Source organism: Gopherus evgoodei, chromosome 6, assembly GCF_007399415.2.
Source record: "Gopherus evgoodei ecotype Sinaloan lineage chromosome 6, rGopEvg1_v1.p, whole genome shotgun sequence".
NCBI lineage: Eukaryota > Metazoa > Chordata > Testudines > Testudinidae > Gopherus > Gopherus evgoodei.
Genome location: NC_044327.1, coordinates 94251535 through 94269612, shown reverse-complemented (window position 1 = coordinate 94269612; position 18078 = coordinate 94251535). Strand labels below are relative to the sequence as shown.

Sequence of the window (18078 nt, the reverse complement as noted above, 5' to 3'; positions counted from 1 at the left end):
TTATGAGCTGTCAGCCTCCACTCCAACCCCGCTTTGCCTCCAGCATTTATAATGGTGTTAAATATATAAAAAATGTTTTTAATTTATAAGCAAGCCTCACACTCAGAGGCTTGCTATGTGAAAGGGGTCACTGGTACAAAAGTTTGAGAATCACTGCCATAGGTGGTACATCTACACAGCAATAAACACAGCTGACCTGGGTCAGCTGACTCGAGCTTGCAGAACTCGGGCTGTGGGGCTGTATAATTGCTGTGTAGACAGACATTCCAGCTCAAGGGTGAGGGTCTCAGATTTTGGGCTCCAGCCCAAGCCCAAACATCTACACAGAAATTTTTAGCCCTGAGCCAGAGTCCAGATGACCTGGGCCAACCATAGTTGTGCCAGCGCTGATGTAACAAAAGAGAAGTCTGAAGTGATTACAATGGATTGTGGGAGATGGATGGAAGTGTAAGTGGAGAGTAGCTTTACAGAATGACTTGGAATGATTGAGATGACCATATTGGTCATAATTTAATTTACAAAAATTAAACTAGCTGACACTAGATTACTTAAAGCTCTGACTTCTTTTGTGTGATTTAATCAGCAGGATCAGTAATGTGTAGTTATTCAATTGAACAATGTATGAAAATCTGACCCTGACTAAGTATCAGTCTATTTACAAAACTGCATCACTATTTAATGCTGATTAAAAACATGTATTAGTATGAATACAGGAAGATTGGGATGTAACTGGTATTTTTTTAAATCTAATTCCTTATTAATTCCTTTCATGTGCAGAACCATGAACAGACTGACGCAGCTGGAGAGATTGGACTTAGGAAGTAATGAATTCACAGAAGTGGTGAGTTTTAGCTAAGTAGCAGATCTTAGAATCTTTTTTTAAATCTTTATCCTTAAATCTATTTTTAATCAACATCAAAATGCAAAAATCAGCTTATGAGCTGTGTTACTGAACAAATGTTGCATACACTTCTTACCGCTTTATGGAATCTATTTTTAAAATTCTGCCTCAATATTTATTTTCCCTTTCTTTTTTAAAAAACCCTAATGATGTGCTAGGACTGTGACATTTGGTAGAAGGTGTATTTTAATATGCAGGCATAGTGATTCTTTTATTTGGTAGCTTCAGTATGGCAGGCAAACATAAACTATAAAGAGGAACCTTCTGTTGATAGATAGTGAGTGTAAACTATTTGTGCTCAAGAGAAATTATTACTTACTTGCTGTTTTGGGTAGTGCCCACAATAGTATTGGCTTGGGCTTCACAGACCTTGTCATAGGGAAGAGTTTATGATTCTGCAGACAAGTGCTTCCTCTCCCATTTACAATAGCATAATGTCTCTATAGCAACTACAGCAACTGCTGATTCTGAAAAGTAATATTAGGAAAGTATTCAGTGTATTTTTAGCTGTCTTATAATGGAATTTAGCAATTGGAAATGTGATGAAGAGCCAACACTGTGTGACCAGCCAACTCTCTGTGACCACTAGTAAGTGCTGTGTGGGGCACAGTTTGAGGAGTGCTGTTGTACCATGCACTTCCCTATGCACTACTAGTCTGTGTACTAAGAAAATGTACTGAGGATCAGATTACTTGTTTTCTGTTCCTAGCTCTGGCACTGGGCTGCTTTGTGACTTTGGATGAGTCACTTCATCCCTCTATGCCTCTGTTTTCCCTCCTACTTAAAAAGTTTAAAGAATTTGCATTTTTCTATGAAGATCTTTTGGCAATAAATGTTAAATTTCTTAAGGAATCCACTTTAAATCTTCACTCATGAACGAATTAAGACTTGCTTGGGAATTCTCAGAAATTTAATTCTGCACTTGTAGTAAGAACCATAATTTTAGGGAGAGATTGCTGTATTCTTCATACATAATAAAGTGATTGAATCCATGTTTTAAGTGCAGAACTCAACTCAGTCTGAGCTATTGGGCTACAGCCAATACCTCCATCATATATTCTCTCTGTTTTTCCAGAAACAAAGTATAAATATTTCCAGTGAAGCATGCATAATGTGTGTGTTTTGTCAAGTGGCATTGCCTCTTTCCTGGGGCTTGAGAAAACATTTGTATTTAAATGGGAAAACAAATTGTAGATTCCTTTGTTTTCTATATTTCCTCCTTTGAGGCCTATGACAAATTAAGGAGGAAAGTTTATAATAGGAACTTATTATTAAAATATTCTCTTCATTGATATAATGGTTTATTTATCCCATATACACCTTTTGATTTGCTACTACACTGTTACAGGTTTTAAGCTACAAGTTTGAAGTTCGCCTGGTCTGAGATCTAATAGACTTTAACTGGCTGTTGAATAAATAGCCATGTTGAGGTGTAAAATTAATAGAATGTTTTTAGATCTCTCAGTATGAAAAGCAATAGGTACATTTTGAGATTTTTTTTAATGTGTTTCAAAAGGAAAACAAACTAATTTTTTTGTAAAGATTTTTTTAAAAATTTTGGTCAAATTTTTACACTTGTTAGAGACTTACATTTTGTAAAGTTAGTTATCTGCATTCTCTTCTGTGGCTCCACACAAAGCAACTATAAATTAAAACTAGGATTAAAATATCTTATTTAATAAAACTATTCAAATGGCTGTATTGACTGTTTCACTGCTGCATTTAAGCTGTTCTTTTGTATCTGATTTTTAAAAATTCTTTTAACAGCCTGAAGTACTTGAACAACTGAGTGGGTTAAAGGAATTTTGGATGGATGGTAATAGACTAACTCTTATCCCCGGGGTATGTCTTTTTGATGTTTTAAATGCATTGTATTTTAACTGTGCAGTAGTACCTGTCTTGTCAATTAACTTCTTAAATTAGGAATATTTAACAGTACCACATAGCCAGGATATTAAGCTTAAGTAACCCTTTTGAAAGCTGTTGCTAATCTCTTGTGGGATAGGTATAAACAGTTCCTTTCAGTGAAAGTAATTGTTCTGTCATTTTAGATTTTTACCTATGCCTCAGTTCTGTAAAGGTTTAGATCCAAATCCTCATTTTAATATAGGGATATCTCCTTTTTTTATTTTTTTCTGGGAAGAAATTGTACTTTAGAGAGCAAACTGCAATTCAAAAGATATATTTTGATAAATTCTAGTGATTACTGTAGATATAAAATATGGCCAATTATTATTCATCACTTTTGAGTATTTCCCTTTAGTGTACATAAGAATTTTACTATGGATCTGACCCAAAGCCAGTTGAAGCCAGTGCAAATGCTCCCATTGATTGTAATAGGTTTAGGGTCAGGCTCTATATTCTGAATCTCAATTACAGTTATGTACAGTCCATACTGACATTCTATTCCTGTTCTAATGAGCCTTAAAATAAATAGTATATACTAGGGGTCATCAAATAAAATTGATAAGCAGCAGGTTTAAAACAAACAAAAGGAAGTATTTCTTCCACAGGTTGACTTTGCGTTGTGTGAACTCTTTGCCAGAGGATGTTGTGAAGGCCAAGACCATAACAGGGTTCATTAGCCCATTCGTTTATAAGCCAACCCCCCAAGATGGATAAGTAAAATAGCAAAAGCTGTATGACCCTTTCATAAGACGAACCTATATTTCAGGGTTTGGAAAACTTTGGCTCCCAGCCCATCAGAGTAAGCTGCTGGCAGGTTGGGACGTTTTGTTTACTTGGAGCATCTGCAGGCATGGAGCCCCTCAGCTCCTTGTGGCCGTGGTTTGCTATTCCCAGCCAATGGGATGCTCCAAGTAAACAAAAGGACAATGTATTAAATATTCAATTCAATGATTTTTTTTTTAAAGCCTTTCTTTATACTATACAGCCTAAGTTTGGTAAAACTGTCCATAAGTGACGTACAGTGGTGTTAACTGGTTTAGTGTTCATAAAAATTTGTGTCTGCTTGAGCCATGCAGAAAAATAAGGAAGTTAAAGTAAAAAATACGAAGAGCTTAGTTTTTTGCTTGTTTAATCCCTCAACCTAGTCCAGTTAATGATTGTCATTGGAGTTGCTTTTTAGGGAAAGGTAGGGTTCAACTCTACAAAAACTGTATGTATCAGGGAGAAAGTTGAGTGCTTGAAGAGCAATAATGCTGCTTCACCTATGATAAATTATGACACTTCCATGTTACATTAGGTACAGTCTCTGCTTGTGCTAAATTAAGGAGTGTTCCTGAACCTAAGTCTTTGGACTGGAAGAGTACCTATTGGTCCAAAAACTGAATTGTAAAAATAATCTTTAAAAGAAACCCCAATAACTGGATTGTTTATATTTAAACTGTGCAAGCATGCATACAACTGTACATCACATTCTGATATTTATATATTTTAAAAATAAATTTAGTAGCATGATATATTTTGTCTATTTAATATCAAATTACACAAGGATGCTAATACTTCATTTTATCTTCTCTTGCAGCATGATACTTTAGAGCAGAGGGTCTCAAACTTTTTTGCTGGGACCCCCTTTGAAAATAGTTCAGGTTGTGACAACCCCTCTCCATACCATGTCACCCTTACTTCTGTACTGCGGGTGGTGGCAGCACTGCCTTCAGAGCTGAGCGCCTGGCCAGCAGTAACCACTCTTATGACTCCCACTACAATAGTCTTGTGACCCCCTTTTGGGTCAAGACCCCGAGTTTGTGAGATGCAGCTTTAGAATCAATAGACTGTCAGAAATAATGGCTTTCTTCATTGATTGAAGTTGCAGAGTTAACCCATTTTTTCCCCTCATGTTTAGTTAATTGGCAGCTTGAAACAGCTGACCTACTTGGATGTTTCTAAAAACAACATTGAAATAGTTGAAGAAGGTGTTTCAGGCTGTGAAAGCCTACAAGACCTGCTGTTATCCAGTAATTCACTTCAGCAACTTCCAGAGTCCATAGGTTTGTATTATCATCTAATTTATGCGCTTTAAAAAAAAATTAAGGTAGCTGTTGGACAAAACTTTATGGAATACAACTTGGAATAACCTATGGACCCAAAAGCAAAACAGTAATCTTAAACTGTTCTGTTCATAATTGTGCAAGACATTGGATAAAATCTTGAGTAACATTCTGGAATTGCAGTTTTATCACAAATTTTGAAAAACTTTTTGTAAATGAATGGCAAACTATTAACTTTTAACTAGAGATAAGGGGTTTATCTTTTCTGTGTGGCTGACATATGATGAGCTGGAAATGAAACTCTAATGTGCTTATTTCCTCAAGAGATACATAGCATATATGTTTCCCAAGATTTCAGGTAATATGGAAGACAACATGACTTGCCAGTAACATTTATTCTTAACTGCAACTTCCTTTATTTGAAGAAATTACACTTTTCTTATTTGAATACTCTTTTTTTGATTAGATTTTCATTTTACAATAGGTTCACTAAAGAAAGTAACAACACTTAAAATTGATGAAAACCAGTTGATGTATTTGCCAGACTCCATAGGAGGGTAAGTGTTTCACTTGAACAAAACTTTGCCTTGTTTTTCTGCAAGTTCTTCATTAACAATCAGCTATTTTCTATGGTGGTGGTATATCTATATCTTTGCTTGGTATGACTGGTTGCACTAATTTCTCTCCATGAGACAATGATGTTCAACAGTAGCCTTCACATCCAACTGCTAGTTGGCTGTATGTAACTGTTTGTATTTTCAAGGAGCTGAATCCTGCATTCAGAAATTCAGGCATCAATATATATATGAGAAATGAACCCTGGAAGTATGGGAAAATAAAATAATACTTATGCGTAATGCTGAGAGTCTGTCACTGAGGTCACAAATTCCGTGACTTTCCATTACTTCTGCAATGGCCGGTGCTAGTTCAGGGGCTGTCCAAGCTGGGCAGCCCCATTGCTAGCAGCAGCAGTTTGGGTGTGTTGGAGGGCGTTAGGAGATGGAGAATGCAGGTGGTGCTTACCTCGGGGTAGAGGGCTCCCCGGCTCCCACTGACATGGCCCTGCAGCTCCAAGGCAGGAGAGAGGTTAGGGGGCTCCGTGCTGGCCAAGTCTGCAGGCCCCGCCCCCACAGCTCCCATTGGCTTTGGTTTCGGCCAATGGGAGCTGCAAAGCCAGCGCTTGTGGCGGGAGCAGTGTGCGAAGACCCCTGGCCCCTCTGCTACCTAAGAGCTGCAAGAATGCAGAGACAGGTAGGCAGCCCTTGCGAGTCCCGCCAGCTCCCCCCTCCGGCACCAGCTGGAGTCCTGGGCCACCTCTCCCAGCTCCCACGGCACCCCTGGACTGCCCTCCGCCCCCCTCGCCCCTCCCCGAGCACTCGTGGCACTCTTCCCAAGTTTTAATTAGAGGCATATAGTAAAAGACAAAATTCCTCATGAGTAAAACATAGCCTTTCTTGTGCGTTTAATAAAACATGCAGTCAAATTAAAATGTAGAGAGACATAGTGTATACAAAAGGTCCCAGCTTCATATTTGTGGCTGCGTGAGTTACATACTGTAAACATTTAAAATAAATTGAAGAAAACAGATATGTTATACATTCCATTTTAACAATGAGACATGAATTTCGTCCCCAATTAAAAAGAGTCAACAAATCAGATCTAGGCCAAACCAGTCATCTTTTATTGTCATTAGGTATTCACCATTTTTATCAAAAAATACACCAAGTAAAGTAATATTAAAAATCATTGGTTCAAAATGTAAACACGGTAGAGAATTTACTTTTTTTTAAAAAATGAGTTGATATAATAAAAACTGACAGGCATTCATTCATTCTATTATGTTATTTTTGCCTAGCTGTACCAAATTTGTTAAATTACATTTGGACATCAGAATTCACAGTTAAGGTGCTTAGGTACAAATTGCAGTTTATTTACATAAGTGAACCAGCTCGTGTAAAACAATCAGTTAAGTTTGCATGTCAGCCCTGATGCTTCACCTTTTAAAAATGTTTGCTTAATGAGTCCTCATCAGTATGGCACCAACTGCTCTCTACATGCCATATTCCTACTTCTTAGGACTAAAGAAGTCTTTATCCCTTCATTGCTGCCTCTGCTTGACATTTTTCTGATTCTGGCTTGTCCACTTTGAATGTTTCCATTATCTGGTGTTCTTCAAACAGCACTGTATTTTAAGTGGAGATGCTGGGCCGTACGACACAAGTACCTAGGTCATCAGCCATTTAGATTTAAGGAGTGTGTTGGGGTAGCAGAGATTGAAAAATAGGCTACAGGTAGTTGAGGGAAAAGTCTACTTGGCCTGAATACATGAGGAGAAAGTATCAGTATAGTTCAGGTTCAAAAAGTATCTGAATTTTTTTAATGGTTATTTAGGTTTCTGAAGCGTTTGAGTTTCATCCATAAATGTAATTGTAAATAAACTTATTCTAATTATAATGAAAATTATTTCTATTAAGAATTAAATTGTTAAAGCAAGTAAGTTTTTATGTACATAGGTTAATATTTTGAATTTCTTTAATTTTGTTCAGGCTAATATCAGTAGAAGAATTGGATTGTAGTTTCAATGAAATTGAAGCTTTGCCTTCATCTATTGGGCAACTCACTAACGTAAGGACCTTTGCTTCAGATCATAATTTTTTAACACAGCTGCCACCAGAGGTATGTTTTTGCTCAGAGCCAATATTAATCTATATTACCTAGATATTAGACTATATTTTATACTTACCTTAGTTCTGTTCACTTTAGATTCAAAAGTGACAGATTTTGAGTGGATTTTCTGAGAATATTTTAAAAATTCATTGATGTGTGTATATATAGTGGCTTTCAAGCAATTGCAATCCAAGTACTGAAATATTTTGAGGCAAGCTTGGTTTTGCAAAAGTAATGTCTGAATTTTTAGTTCATAAACAACACGATACAAAGTGAAGAGAAAAATGATTGCTTTTATTTAATATTATAATGGTATATTCACTTTCATATTTAAGAATAAAGCAAATAAAATTGTGCACACACAATAAAATTTAATATTAGATGTGTTCATTCTAATATTGTGAATCAGTGTAAGCAGAGTTGTAAAGCTGAATAATCATTTATTTTTTCAGATTGGAAACTGGAAAAATGTAACAGTGCTATTTCTGCATTCCAACAAGCTTGAATTTCTCCCTGAAGAAATGGGTGACATGCAGAAATTAAAAGTCATCAATCTAAGTGACAATAGGTTTGTGAATTGCATTCATTTAGTTAATTATGGCATAAAATGCAGAAGCATTGCAGAGATTGGAATGCATTGTCTCTCCAAGACTTTTTTACAAAATATAATCCTTTTCACTCCATCCTTCCAAAAATGTTGTGATCTTTCTCTGGGAGTTCTTTCTCATCTTAAAGTTAAAATAACACCTTTCATTTATATTTATTATTTGTCACACTAATCATCTTACTGCATATATTTGGACACCTCTACATTTTGTAAAAGCTTCTTTATTCCTTTCCAGTCACTGCAGTAGGAGTGATTCATGAAGCAGAACTGCACTATTTCACATTTTGATTGCTATTGTACTCTTCCAGCTGCATGTGAATCCAGCAGATATGTTGTAATTGTTAAGCCCAAGTGGTTTTAATGTATATCTTTTTTTCCTTGTGTGGCACAACTTCATCTCATTCATAATCATCAACATTTATTCTTTTGGAGTTAAATTTATAAGACTATCTCAATCAGTATTTCAGGAAAGACTTGAATGTCATATATGTATGAACAGTACAAAGCAGGATACAGAATACTATCACAGTACACTGTATAGTACTTTGAATGCATCTCTGAATTTATTAGACTGGTCAGTGAAATTGTGATAAAACATTTCTTTGCAGGAATTTGCCATTCCATTGAAATTGAAACATTTCACAGAGATGATTCGATTTTGGCAAAGTTCCTCTGGAACTGAAGCAGGATTCCAATGGAACACAGCCTAGTTACCTGCCAGCTTGCCTACCTGGCTCCTCGGCAGCCCACTAGGTGTACTGTCTCAGAGTTGGAGAGTGCAGAAGTTCTGGGGTCTGCAGATCTGGGAAAGCCCACCATTTGGATTTTCTCCTTCACTTTAGTGACAGTTTAGACTTTTGCGGGGGAGGGAGGGGAGGGCAGGCGGGAGGGAGGAGGTTGTAGCTAAACAAAACAATACCAAAATTCAAAATATTGAACTCCTCCACAAAATAGAATTATCTTTCTCAACACAGCTTTAGCATTTACTGGAAATGAAATGGTTTGCTGCTCGAATTATTACCTTTCTGTTTATCCAAAAATATTTTCTTTAAATGTTTTGCAAGCTTTTTAGAGGCAATATATTTAGAGAGAGAGCATTGTTTCTGAATAGACCATTAGTCTTGACAGCCATACTTAGATTAATTTTTTGCCTTGTATATTGTGATGTTTCTTTCACAGACTGAAGAATTTGCCCTATAGCTTTACAAAGCTACAACAGCTGACTGCGATGTGGCTATCAGACAATCAGGTGAAAAGTATTTTTAATATGTTTGTATAATTGGTATATGTCCAAGTTACTCTCAATAGAAATAGTTAATTTTATGGAATAATCAGTGGGGTAAAAAGTGCTAATCTGCAGATACACCAAGAAAACCTTAGGTTGTAATTTCCTCAGTTTTTATAAGCTAAACAGCAGTGAGTGGCACATGAACGGGAGACATTCATACTTCTGGTAATCCAATAGTGTGGGTATTGCAGGTTATTTAGTAGATAGCACACTCTCTTCTCTTTGAGTCAGTACTGAACCAGTGCCCAAATTGGTGTTACATTATACATTATTTCAGCTGCGATATAAAACAGAGGTAAAAAGAGCAGGAGTACTTGTGGCGTCTTGGAGACTAACAAATTTATTTGAGCATAAGCTTTCGTGGGCTACAGCCCACTTCACTGGATGCATGCAGTGGAAAATACAGTAGGAAGATATAGATATAGATACACGGAGAACATGAAACAATGGGTGTTACCATACACACACTAACGAGTGATCAGTTAAGGTGAGCTATTACCAGCAGGAGAAAAAAAAAACTTTTGTAGCGGTAATCAAAATGGTCTATTTGCAGCAGTTGACAAGAAGTTGTGAGGAACAGGGGTGGGGGAGGGGGGAAATAAACATGGGGAAATAGTTTTACTTTGTGTAATGACCCATCCACTCCCAGTCTTTATTCAAGCCTAATTTAATGGTGTCCATTTTGCAAATTAATTCCAATTCAGCAGTCTCTCATTAGAGTCTGTTTTTGAAGTTTTTTTTGTTGTAATATTGCGACTTTTAGGTCTGTAATGGAGTGATCAGGGAGATTGAAGTGTGTCTCTCCCCCCTGCATGTTCCTCACAACTTCTTGTCAACTGCTGCAAATAGACCATTTTGATTACCACTACAAAAAGCTTTTTTTCTCTCCTGCTTGTAATAGCTCACTTTAATTGATCACTCTCGTTAGAGTGTGTATGGTAACCCCCATTGTTTCATGTTCTCTATGTATATATATCTTCCTACTGTATTTTCCACTGCATGCATCCAATGAAGTGGACTGTAGCCCACGAAAGCTTATGCTCAAATTAAATTTGTTAGTCTCTAAGGTGCCACAAGTTTCCTGTTCTTTTTGTGGATACAGACAAACACGGCTGCTACGTTGAAAACAGAGGTAGCAACCACACTGGTAATTTCAAGAGCCTTTACATTTTTTGAAAAGCAGGGCACTGAACCTATTGTCCTGATCTAATTTTAGTTTAGAAAATTGTTCTGTTCTGTGCACTTCCCTGCAGTTTCAAATGGATAATGTACGCTCCAGATGTAGAATATTTTGGGACTATGAAATGTCCTGGAATGAAACTGAATACTTTGTCGTGTATACTTTTCCATCCTTTTTATGCATCTCTAATACACTATTATAGAGTGTTTGTTTATAGAATTCCCACACTCTTATTATTAAACATGCACTTCTTTGATATAACTTTGTTTTGTATAACTTGTAAAAATCCTTCAGAGAAGAATACGTGGGAATTAATGCCAGACAGATCAGTCTTCAAAATCTAATCTGCAAAGCAGCAGGGATTTCAATGTTGAGATCCTATCTGAATATTACACATGTGTATTCTCATAGTATTTTTTCTTTTCTCAGTCTAAACCGCTCATCCCCCTTCAAAAAGAAGTCGACCCTGAAACACAGAAAACAGTGCTTACTAATTACATGTTCCCCCAGCAACCAAGGAGTGAGGATGGTAGGAATTGATTCTTTTTATCAAAAATGCTGACCAGTGAAAGTAAAAATGGAAAAAGTTCAGAGAACATGACTTTCAATATATAGATCTAAAACCAAGAACAATTTGATGAAAATTTGTCTGAAGAATGTGAACAATAACTTCTCAGAGGTAGAACTGAGCAAGTCCAGGGATTATTAAATAGGAGGAGGAGAAGGGCCGAGAAAAAGAGAGAGAGAGAGAGAGAGTGTGTGTGTGTGTGACAGAGAGAAATAGAGGTCAGGACTGGCAGTGCCGTCTATTATTATGTTTGCCTAACTCATCCCATTATAAGAGAGAGTGTTTTCAGTTGCTTATAATTTTGCCGAAGATTAACCTTTTGGGCTGGAAATTGCTCTGTCTGATGTCTGCCTCGGACTGACTTTTTTTGAAAGTTTGATCCAGAATGGTTTGTCCATTTCCAAGAATGAGGTTAGGGAAAAATATATTGTTTTGCCATACTGGGAAAAAAAGAGTTCTTAAATCCATTTCATTGAGAAGCTCTAGCATGTCCATACTTTGGCACAGGAACTTGAACGTTGGTAGGGGTCCAGAGGTGGCATTTGTTTCAGGGACGTGCTGTTGCTGTTCCCATGAAAAAACACCCAGATTTGGCTAAGTTGTAAGCCTTGGCAAAATGTAAGTTGCACATGGAAGGTAGACAAGTTAGAACTTTGCAGATAGAATTTCCAAAGATTCTGTCCACACTGAGCATGCAGCAGCTTCTGTGTGTGACCAAACTCTTCATATGCTATTGCCATAGAATAACTGAGCATGCACAAGCCCAGAGATATAGGAGTTCAGCAGAGTTGCTGCTCTGATCCAGGGTGGGGCTGGGAACCGGATCTGGGAGCAGGGAGACTGTTTCTTCTGTTGGTGGCCAGGTAGAGTAAAGAAGGAAGTTGCTTGACTGTGATGCAAAAGGCATGAGCTGGATTGGGGGTGAAGATGGGAGAAGTAGTAGATTGAGACAAGGAACCTAGAGAGAGGAAGGTAAGATTGGGGCAAGTGAGTGGGAGGACTGGGACTAGTTGGGTAAGGAGTTTGGGACCAGTTTCCTGGCAAGGGAAACTGGGAGTGTGGCAAGGGACTGAGAGTGGATGAGAATCTGGGGAGACTGGGAGTGCTTGGGAAATGACATTAGAACAGAGAATCGGTAGGAGTGGAGAAGGGGTGGGTGATGGACAGATCTGATGAGGACATGGATGTGAAGAAAGAACTAGGACTGCCTTGGCAAAAAGATTGGGAAAAGGAACTGGGGAAGGGGGAGGCTGAGTTAGCAATAGGAACCCTGATAGGGAGGCTACGATTATGAGGTGAGGATTGGGGGGAGAAGAGAGATCGGAGAAAGAGTGAGAAGCCAGGAGCTGGAACTGGCTGGGCAAGGAGACTGGAAGTTCAGGAAGTGAGAGAACAGGAATGGGGAAAGAGAGTTGGACTCAAGGAGCGTGGAGAATAGGGCTGGTTGGGCAAGGAGACTAACTGGGAAGAGACAGGTGAGGAATGGAGACAAGAACTGGCTAGGTGACAAGAATGTGTCTGGAATGAGGAGCCAGGGGTGAGGAAGATATGTCACAGGGACAGGTTGGAGGGGCCAGGGCAGAAGAAGGTAGGCCTGTTGGAGGCCAGGCAGAAGGATACCTGGCCACTTCAGAGCTTGGAATGGAATCCTAGACTCCATTTTTCTCACCATTCATCTGCTGTCAGCAAAAACCTCTGAAACCTACTGGCAAAGTGTCTCATAACCCACTAGTATTAGTCCACAAAGAGGATGACAACCCACTTCTGTTATCAGTTACTACTTCAGCTCAAGTGGCAGAGTTCTGTGCAGTGAATGTAAAAGTTCCAACTCTGCTGATGAACCATGTGGTTATCAACATGATGCCACATGATGGAATTTCTGATTTTTTTTATTTTTTTTAAATTTGCTTTTTCTGAGAACCTAGGAAATTACTCACATGCAAAAAGTTAAAGTAATGTTATTAAGGTTGTGAAATCAAGTACTCAGAAGTTGGGAAATGTCAGAATTGCGTGACCTTTGAAACCTAGTGACTTCACAACCTTAATAATGTTCTTTTAACACACATTCTCATCCCAGATTATGAGAGTATTATCACAAAAAGGGTGAGGGGTTGTTCCGACCCAATATAAGAAAGCAGAAAAGGGGAGTAAGTACTCTTCCTCCACTCCAAAGCAGTCATGAAGGTGAAAGGTCACCATCCCAAAACCAGGTTTAAAAAAGAACTATAGATTGAATCCTTTAATTTTTTTTAGGTAGGAAAAACCTACATAGTAATGCACTCCAAGTATAGATTAGTCAACTGAAATTTGTCTTCAAAGATGTATTTTGCTGAAATGTCAACATTTGCCTTATTTATTCAATATATATATAATTTTAATCATCTTGACTATAGCAGGCTACATTTGGAGTTCATGTAATCTAGAAATTATTTTTCTATTGCAGTGATTCTCAAACTTTAGTAACTTGAGGACCCCCATTTTGATTTAAAATTTTTCAGAGATCCCCAAACCCCCCTCTCAGCCCTTGCCTCGCCCCCTTCCTCAAGGCCATGCCCTACCCCCTTCCCTGAGGCCACGTCCCCGCTCCATCCCCCCCACCAGTCGCTCGCTCTCCTCCACCCTCCCTCACTTTCACCAGGCAGGGGGTGGGGGTGTGGGCTCTGGGCTGGGAGTTTGGGTGCAGGAGAGAGTGAAGGGTGCAGGCTCTGGGCTTGGTGTTTGGGCATTGGAGGGGACTTAGGACTGGGGCAGGTGTGTGTGGTGCAGGAGGGGGTGTGGGAGGCAGTTTGGGTGTGGGAGGGGGTGAGGGCTCTGGGAGGGAGTTTGGGTCAGGCTCTGGGCTACAGCAGGGGGTTGGGGTGCTGGAAGGGGAGAGGGGGGCAGTACGTACGTCAGGCAGCTCCTGAAAGTGACCGGCACATCCCTCTGGCAGTGGTTCCTAGGCAGGGGACAGAGTGTCTCCACGCATTGCCCTCTGCCTGCAGGCACCACCTCCACAGCTTTCATTGGCCGGAGTTCCCAGCCAATGGGAGCTGCGGAGTGGCACTCAGGCTGGGGGCAGCACGTGGAGACGCCCTGCCTTCCAGGCCACAGGAACGGGCTGGCTGCTTCCAGGAGTAGCACGTACCCAAGATCCCCACTCCTCCCCCTCCTTCTCCCAGGTGTGAAGGAGGCGCTGGAAGGGAGGGAGAGGAGTTGAATGAGGGTAGGGGGGAGGAGTTGATCAGCGGCATCCCCAGGGTCCACAGACCCCAGTTTGAGAAACAGCGTTCTATTGCAAGTATAGGAATATTGAAAAGCAGTTGTTTGTGTGAGCAACCTCTTCATTGCTAATATGATATATAGGAATGCAGGCGATTTTTGTAGTAAAGTTTGACAGATTAATACAGAACCAATTTATGTAACGTCTATCATAAACATATATGCTGGAGTAATTGGTGACAACAAGGTAATCTAGGATTTTTCCTTTCGCTAAAAATAAGAAATAGCTTGTAAAACTGTAATTTTCATAATTCCTGCTTAACCATGTGCTTATCTTAATGCTTTTAGTGGGTTTTTTTGTTATTTTTAAGGCTCAGAGGTAGTAGAAGTAGTAGTAGTAGTATGGATATTTGGAAGTCTGGCATATTTGTAGATAAGTCTCTTTCTTTAGTGGAAATACATAAATCTTAGTGAAATGAAGTTGATTGTTGCCATATCAGCCTTTATTAGATATATCAGAAAAGCAGCCTGCATAATTTTTTAGAGTTGGCAAGCTCAGCTCAGGGGAGTTCATTTGGTGAGAATACTTGAAAACTGAAATACAGCTTTGCAGAGGATTTTTCTGTAGATTGCAACTGAAGTCGCTATTAATACAAAATGGGCAGGTTCTCAATGCAATGAGCTGCAGCATAGCATTGGTCTGAGGATAGAAGGTCTTTAGTTTCTGGTACTTCTGGTCCTTTACCTTCTGAAGCACAGATATAAATACAAACCCCACCTAATAAAGGGAATGAAAAAGAAATGGTTTCTAATATAATTTCATGTGTCCTATATTTATTGGAATTGTTTTTTTTTATTTAGTTCTGTTCATATCTGATAATGAAAGTTTCAATCCCTCTTTGTGGGAGGAGCAGAGAAAACAGCGTGCTCAGGTGGCATTTGAATGTGATGAAGATAAAGATGAAAGGGAGGCACCACCCAGGGTCAGTATTGCCAACTCCATTTTGAATTCCTAATTCTCTCCCTTTACTCTTGCTATTGGCAATCAACCTCTATCTGCACTGATTAGTCTCTAGTAGCTGAAGAATTAAAAAGCATAAAACCTATTTTCTTTTCATGCCTCATATTTTTTAAATTACCCAAGGGAGAAATCTTTTTGATCACTGGGTGTCTCCTTTGCCTGGCCAGTTAGAATATATTATTAAAATGGAGTACATGTTATTAAACTGTGAACTGGTTTAAGGCAATATTTTTCTTCTGGGATACTGAACTATGATGCTTTGAAAAAATTCAAGACAGTAGTTGGAAAGAATCATTGGCATCTCACAGGATTAAGGACTGTATTTTGAGTTTTCTATAAATATATGACAAGGAGAAACTGCAACCATTTTAATGGGACAGGATGGGGCACGCATTAGATGACAGACTGTTTTCCAAGACTAGCTAATTTAGCCTCAGCACCCCTGGGTTTATCCAGGTATAATTGAAATGGCAAAATAGTTATGCAGGGTTTGTTCTGTTAATTCCTTCTTGTCAAATTCATATTTGATTGAATATTCATGTTTTAAGTTGTTTTGTTTCTCTTATTTTCTTTGTTTCTCAGGAGGGTAATTTGAAGAGATATCCAACACCATATCCTGATGAACTAAAGAATATGGTCAAAACAGTTCAAACGATAGTGCACAGACTAAAAGATGAAGAAACCACCGAAGATGGTGGCAGAGGGTCAAAGAAAGAAGGCCAGCAAGTTTCAGTAAAAGATGTGGATGTAAAGGTTAGAATCAATATTCTCTTCCAGTTTTGACAGCTATCCCAAAGATCTGGTGTATGATATTGCATAACAATATATTGATTTATTTCTTCTAATTCAATCTTTTTTTGAAATGTTTCAGTGAGGAAAAAAAAGTCAAATTAAAGATCATAACCTGTGTATTCAGTACTTTAAAAGAGCCAGTTATAAATGGCTGCTTTGTGTTAGTAATAGTTGCTGCCCTCTGAATGACTCTGCTTAAGAAGCAACCCGAGTGACTCGCTCCTGAGGCCAGTATAAATTAGATATATCACAAAGGTAGCTTGTTTGATCTTCCAAAAAATGCACCTCCATCGCCTTTAAGCATCCCTTATTGGAAATCAGAATGATCACAAAGGGCTCTGCTTTTCTCCCATCTGACCAGAGGGTTTATAGGAAAAGCTGAAAAAGGCAGCAGTGGTGAAGCATCTAAGGGATCCTTCACTGGCTGAAACATGTTGATTCTGCTTGGTGGTAAGGTGGGAGAACTGTGCTGATAGCTGCTCACTTCTCTCATTGTCAGTCCACCTGTGTGAGTGTTGTTGTTTTTAATTAATGTGTTCACTTATCTGCCATTCTAATAGGAATGTATTGGATAAAATAGGCCTTGGGCGGAAAAAAAAAGTTTATAATCAGCTATCTTAATAATCTGAAAGGTTTTTTCTCTCCAATTTGCTTCACAGTCAAAATTATGAAGTTTTGAAGTTGAGTCTGTTTTATGTCATTGTATGGTTTTCCCAGAATATAAAATATTAGCTCTAATTATAAAATATTAATAATTATGAACCTTTGCAGGGTGGTTCTCCACACTAATCTTTTTTTTTTTTTTTTTTTTTTTTTTTTTTTTTAATTAATCTAGACTTCAGAAATGGCCTCAGCAAAGAGCAAAACAGAAGACGGAGAGAACTATATGATGGAAAACTGTGTGCAGAAGCCCACTGAACCAGAACCTGAGCACAGCACTGGAAATTCACAGATGACTTCACATGTTAAAACCTTAGAGAACACGAAAATAATTGTCAACCATGAAGATACGCTTGAGGTATGGCAGTGTGATGAACACCATGGCAGTAAAAGAATTGGGTTCGTGTCGGATTGAATCTGCTATTCTGAAAGATAGCAATGAAAAATTATGTTGACAATAGCAGAAATGCCCATCCCGTTAGCATTGCGAGCATTTGGGAAGTAAGTATGGTTATTAACAAAGTGATGCAATGTTCTTCTCATTTCAAATTATTTTGAAATAAGTTTTTATCTGCATTTATTTGGAGATACAGACTGAAATATATATGAATTTAAAAAAAAAACCCACTAAAAACACTGATATAAATGTGTGGTCTAGAGGGTGTTCATGTTGGTACTGATTTTCTGCTTCCCCTTAGCTGTGTCTCCCTTTTTGTTGCATAGGTAGTTGTGGCCACAGCTATCATTTAGATATCCAAGTATCTGATTTGTGGGAGAAGTCTGAAACTTAGACTTTCAAGTTGTCCCTACACATTTTAAATGTAAAAAGGAGATGTTTTCAAAAATCTGTCCCACTGTGATTAATAGAGACATCTACAGTAAAGGAGGTTTGAATTACTTTAGCTGTTTTGAGTTTATAAACCTGCTGGCTTTTGTTTAAGATTCAGGCAGAGATCTTGAATTCCTGTAATCTTTGTATTAGTTGTGTGATGAGTCCCTCATCTCTTTCTACATAGGACCCGCTAGAGAGACGTGACATAAACCAGGGGAACTCACTAGTGAACAAAATTACTTCAAATCACAATTTTTAAACTGTATTTTTTCATAGATTAAGTGCAATTATGTGTGTGCATTAAATAATGAACAATATATGTATTGCACATTCTCAGAAGCCACCCTTTGGGAATCATGGACAGCTGTATCTCCTTTCCCAGTAGCGTATTCTTAGTTCTGACAAGCC

General features: G+C 38.4%; 1 protein-coding gene across 11 annotated transcripts in view; it reads left to right on the top strand.

The window, feature by feature from the left end:
* Positions 1 to 18078, top strand: part of ERBIN (erbb2 interacting protein) — a 229977-nt gene that overhangs the window by 170320 nt on the left and 41579 nt on the right. For all 11 annotated transcript variants that reach the window (XM_030565991.1, XM_030565992.1, XM_030565997.1 and 8 more), the window contains 11 exons: positions 778 to 841; positions 2669 to 2743; positions 4710 to 4854; positions 5339 to 5411; positions 7401 to 7530; positions 7974 to 8089; positions 9308 to 9377; positions 11026 to 11125; positions 15227 to 15348; positions 15969 to 16139; positions 17014 to 17196. In XM_030565991.1, the coding sequence (XP_030421851.1) occupies positions 778 to 841; positions 2669 to 2743; positions 4710 to 4854; positions 5339 to 5411; positions 7401 to 7530; positions 7974 to 8089; positions 9308 to 9377; positions 11026 to 11125; positions 15227 to 15348; positions 15969 to 16139; positions 17014 to 17196 (1249 nt within the window). The remainder of the gene's footprint in view (positions 1 to 777; positions 842 to 2668; positions 2744 to 4709; positions 4855 to 5338; positions 5412 to 7400; positions 7531 to 7973; positions 8090 to 9307; positions 9378 to 11025; positions 11126 to 15226; positions 15349 to 15968; positions 16140 to 17013; positions 17197 to 18078) is intronic.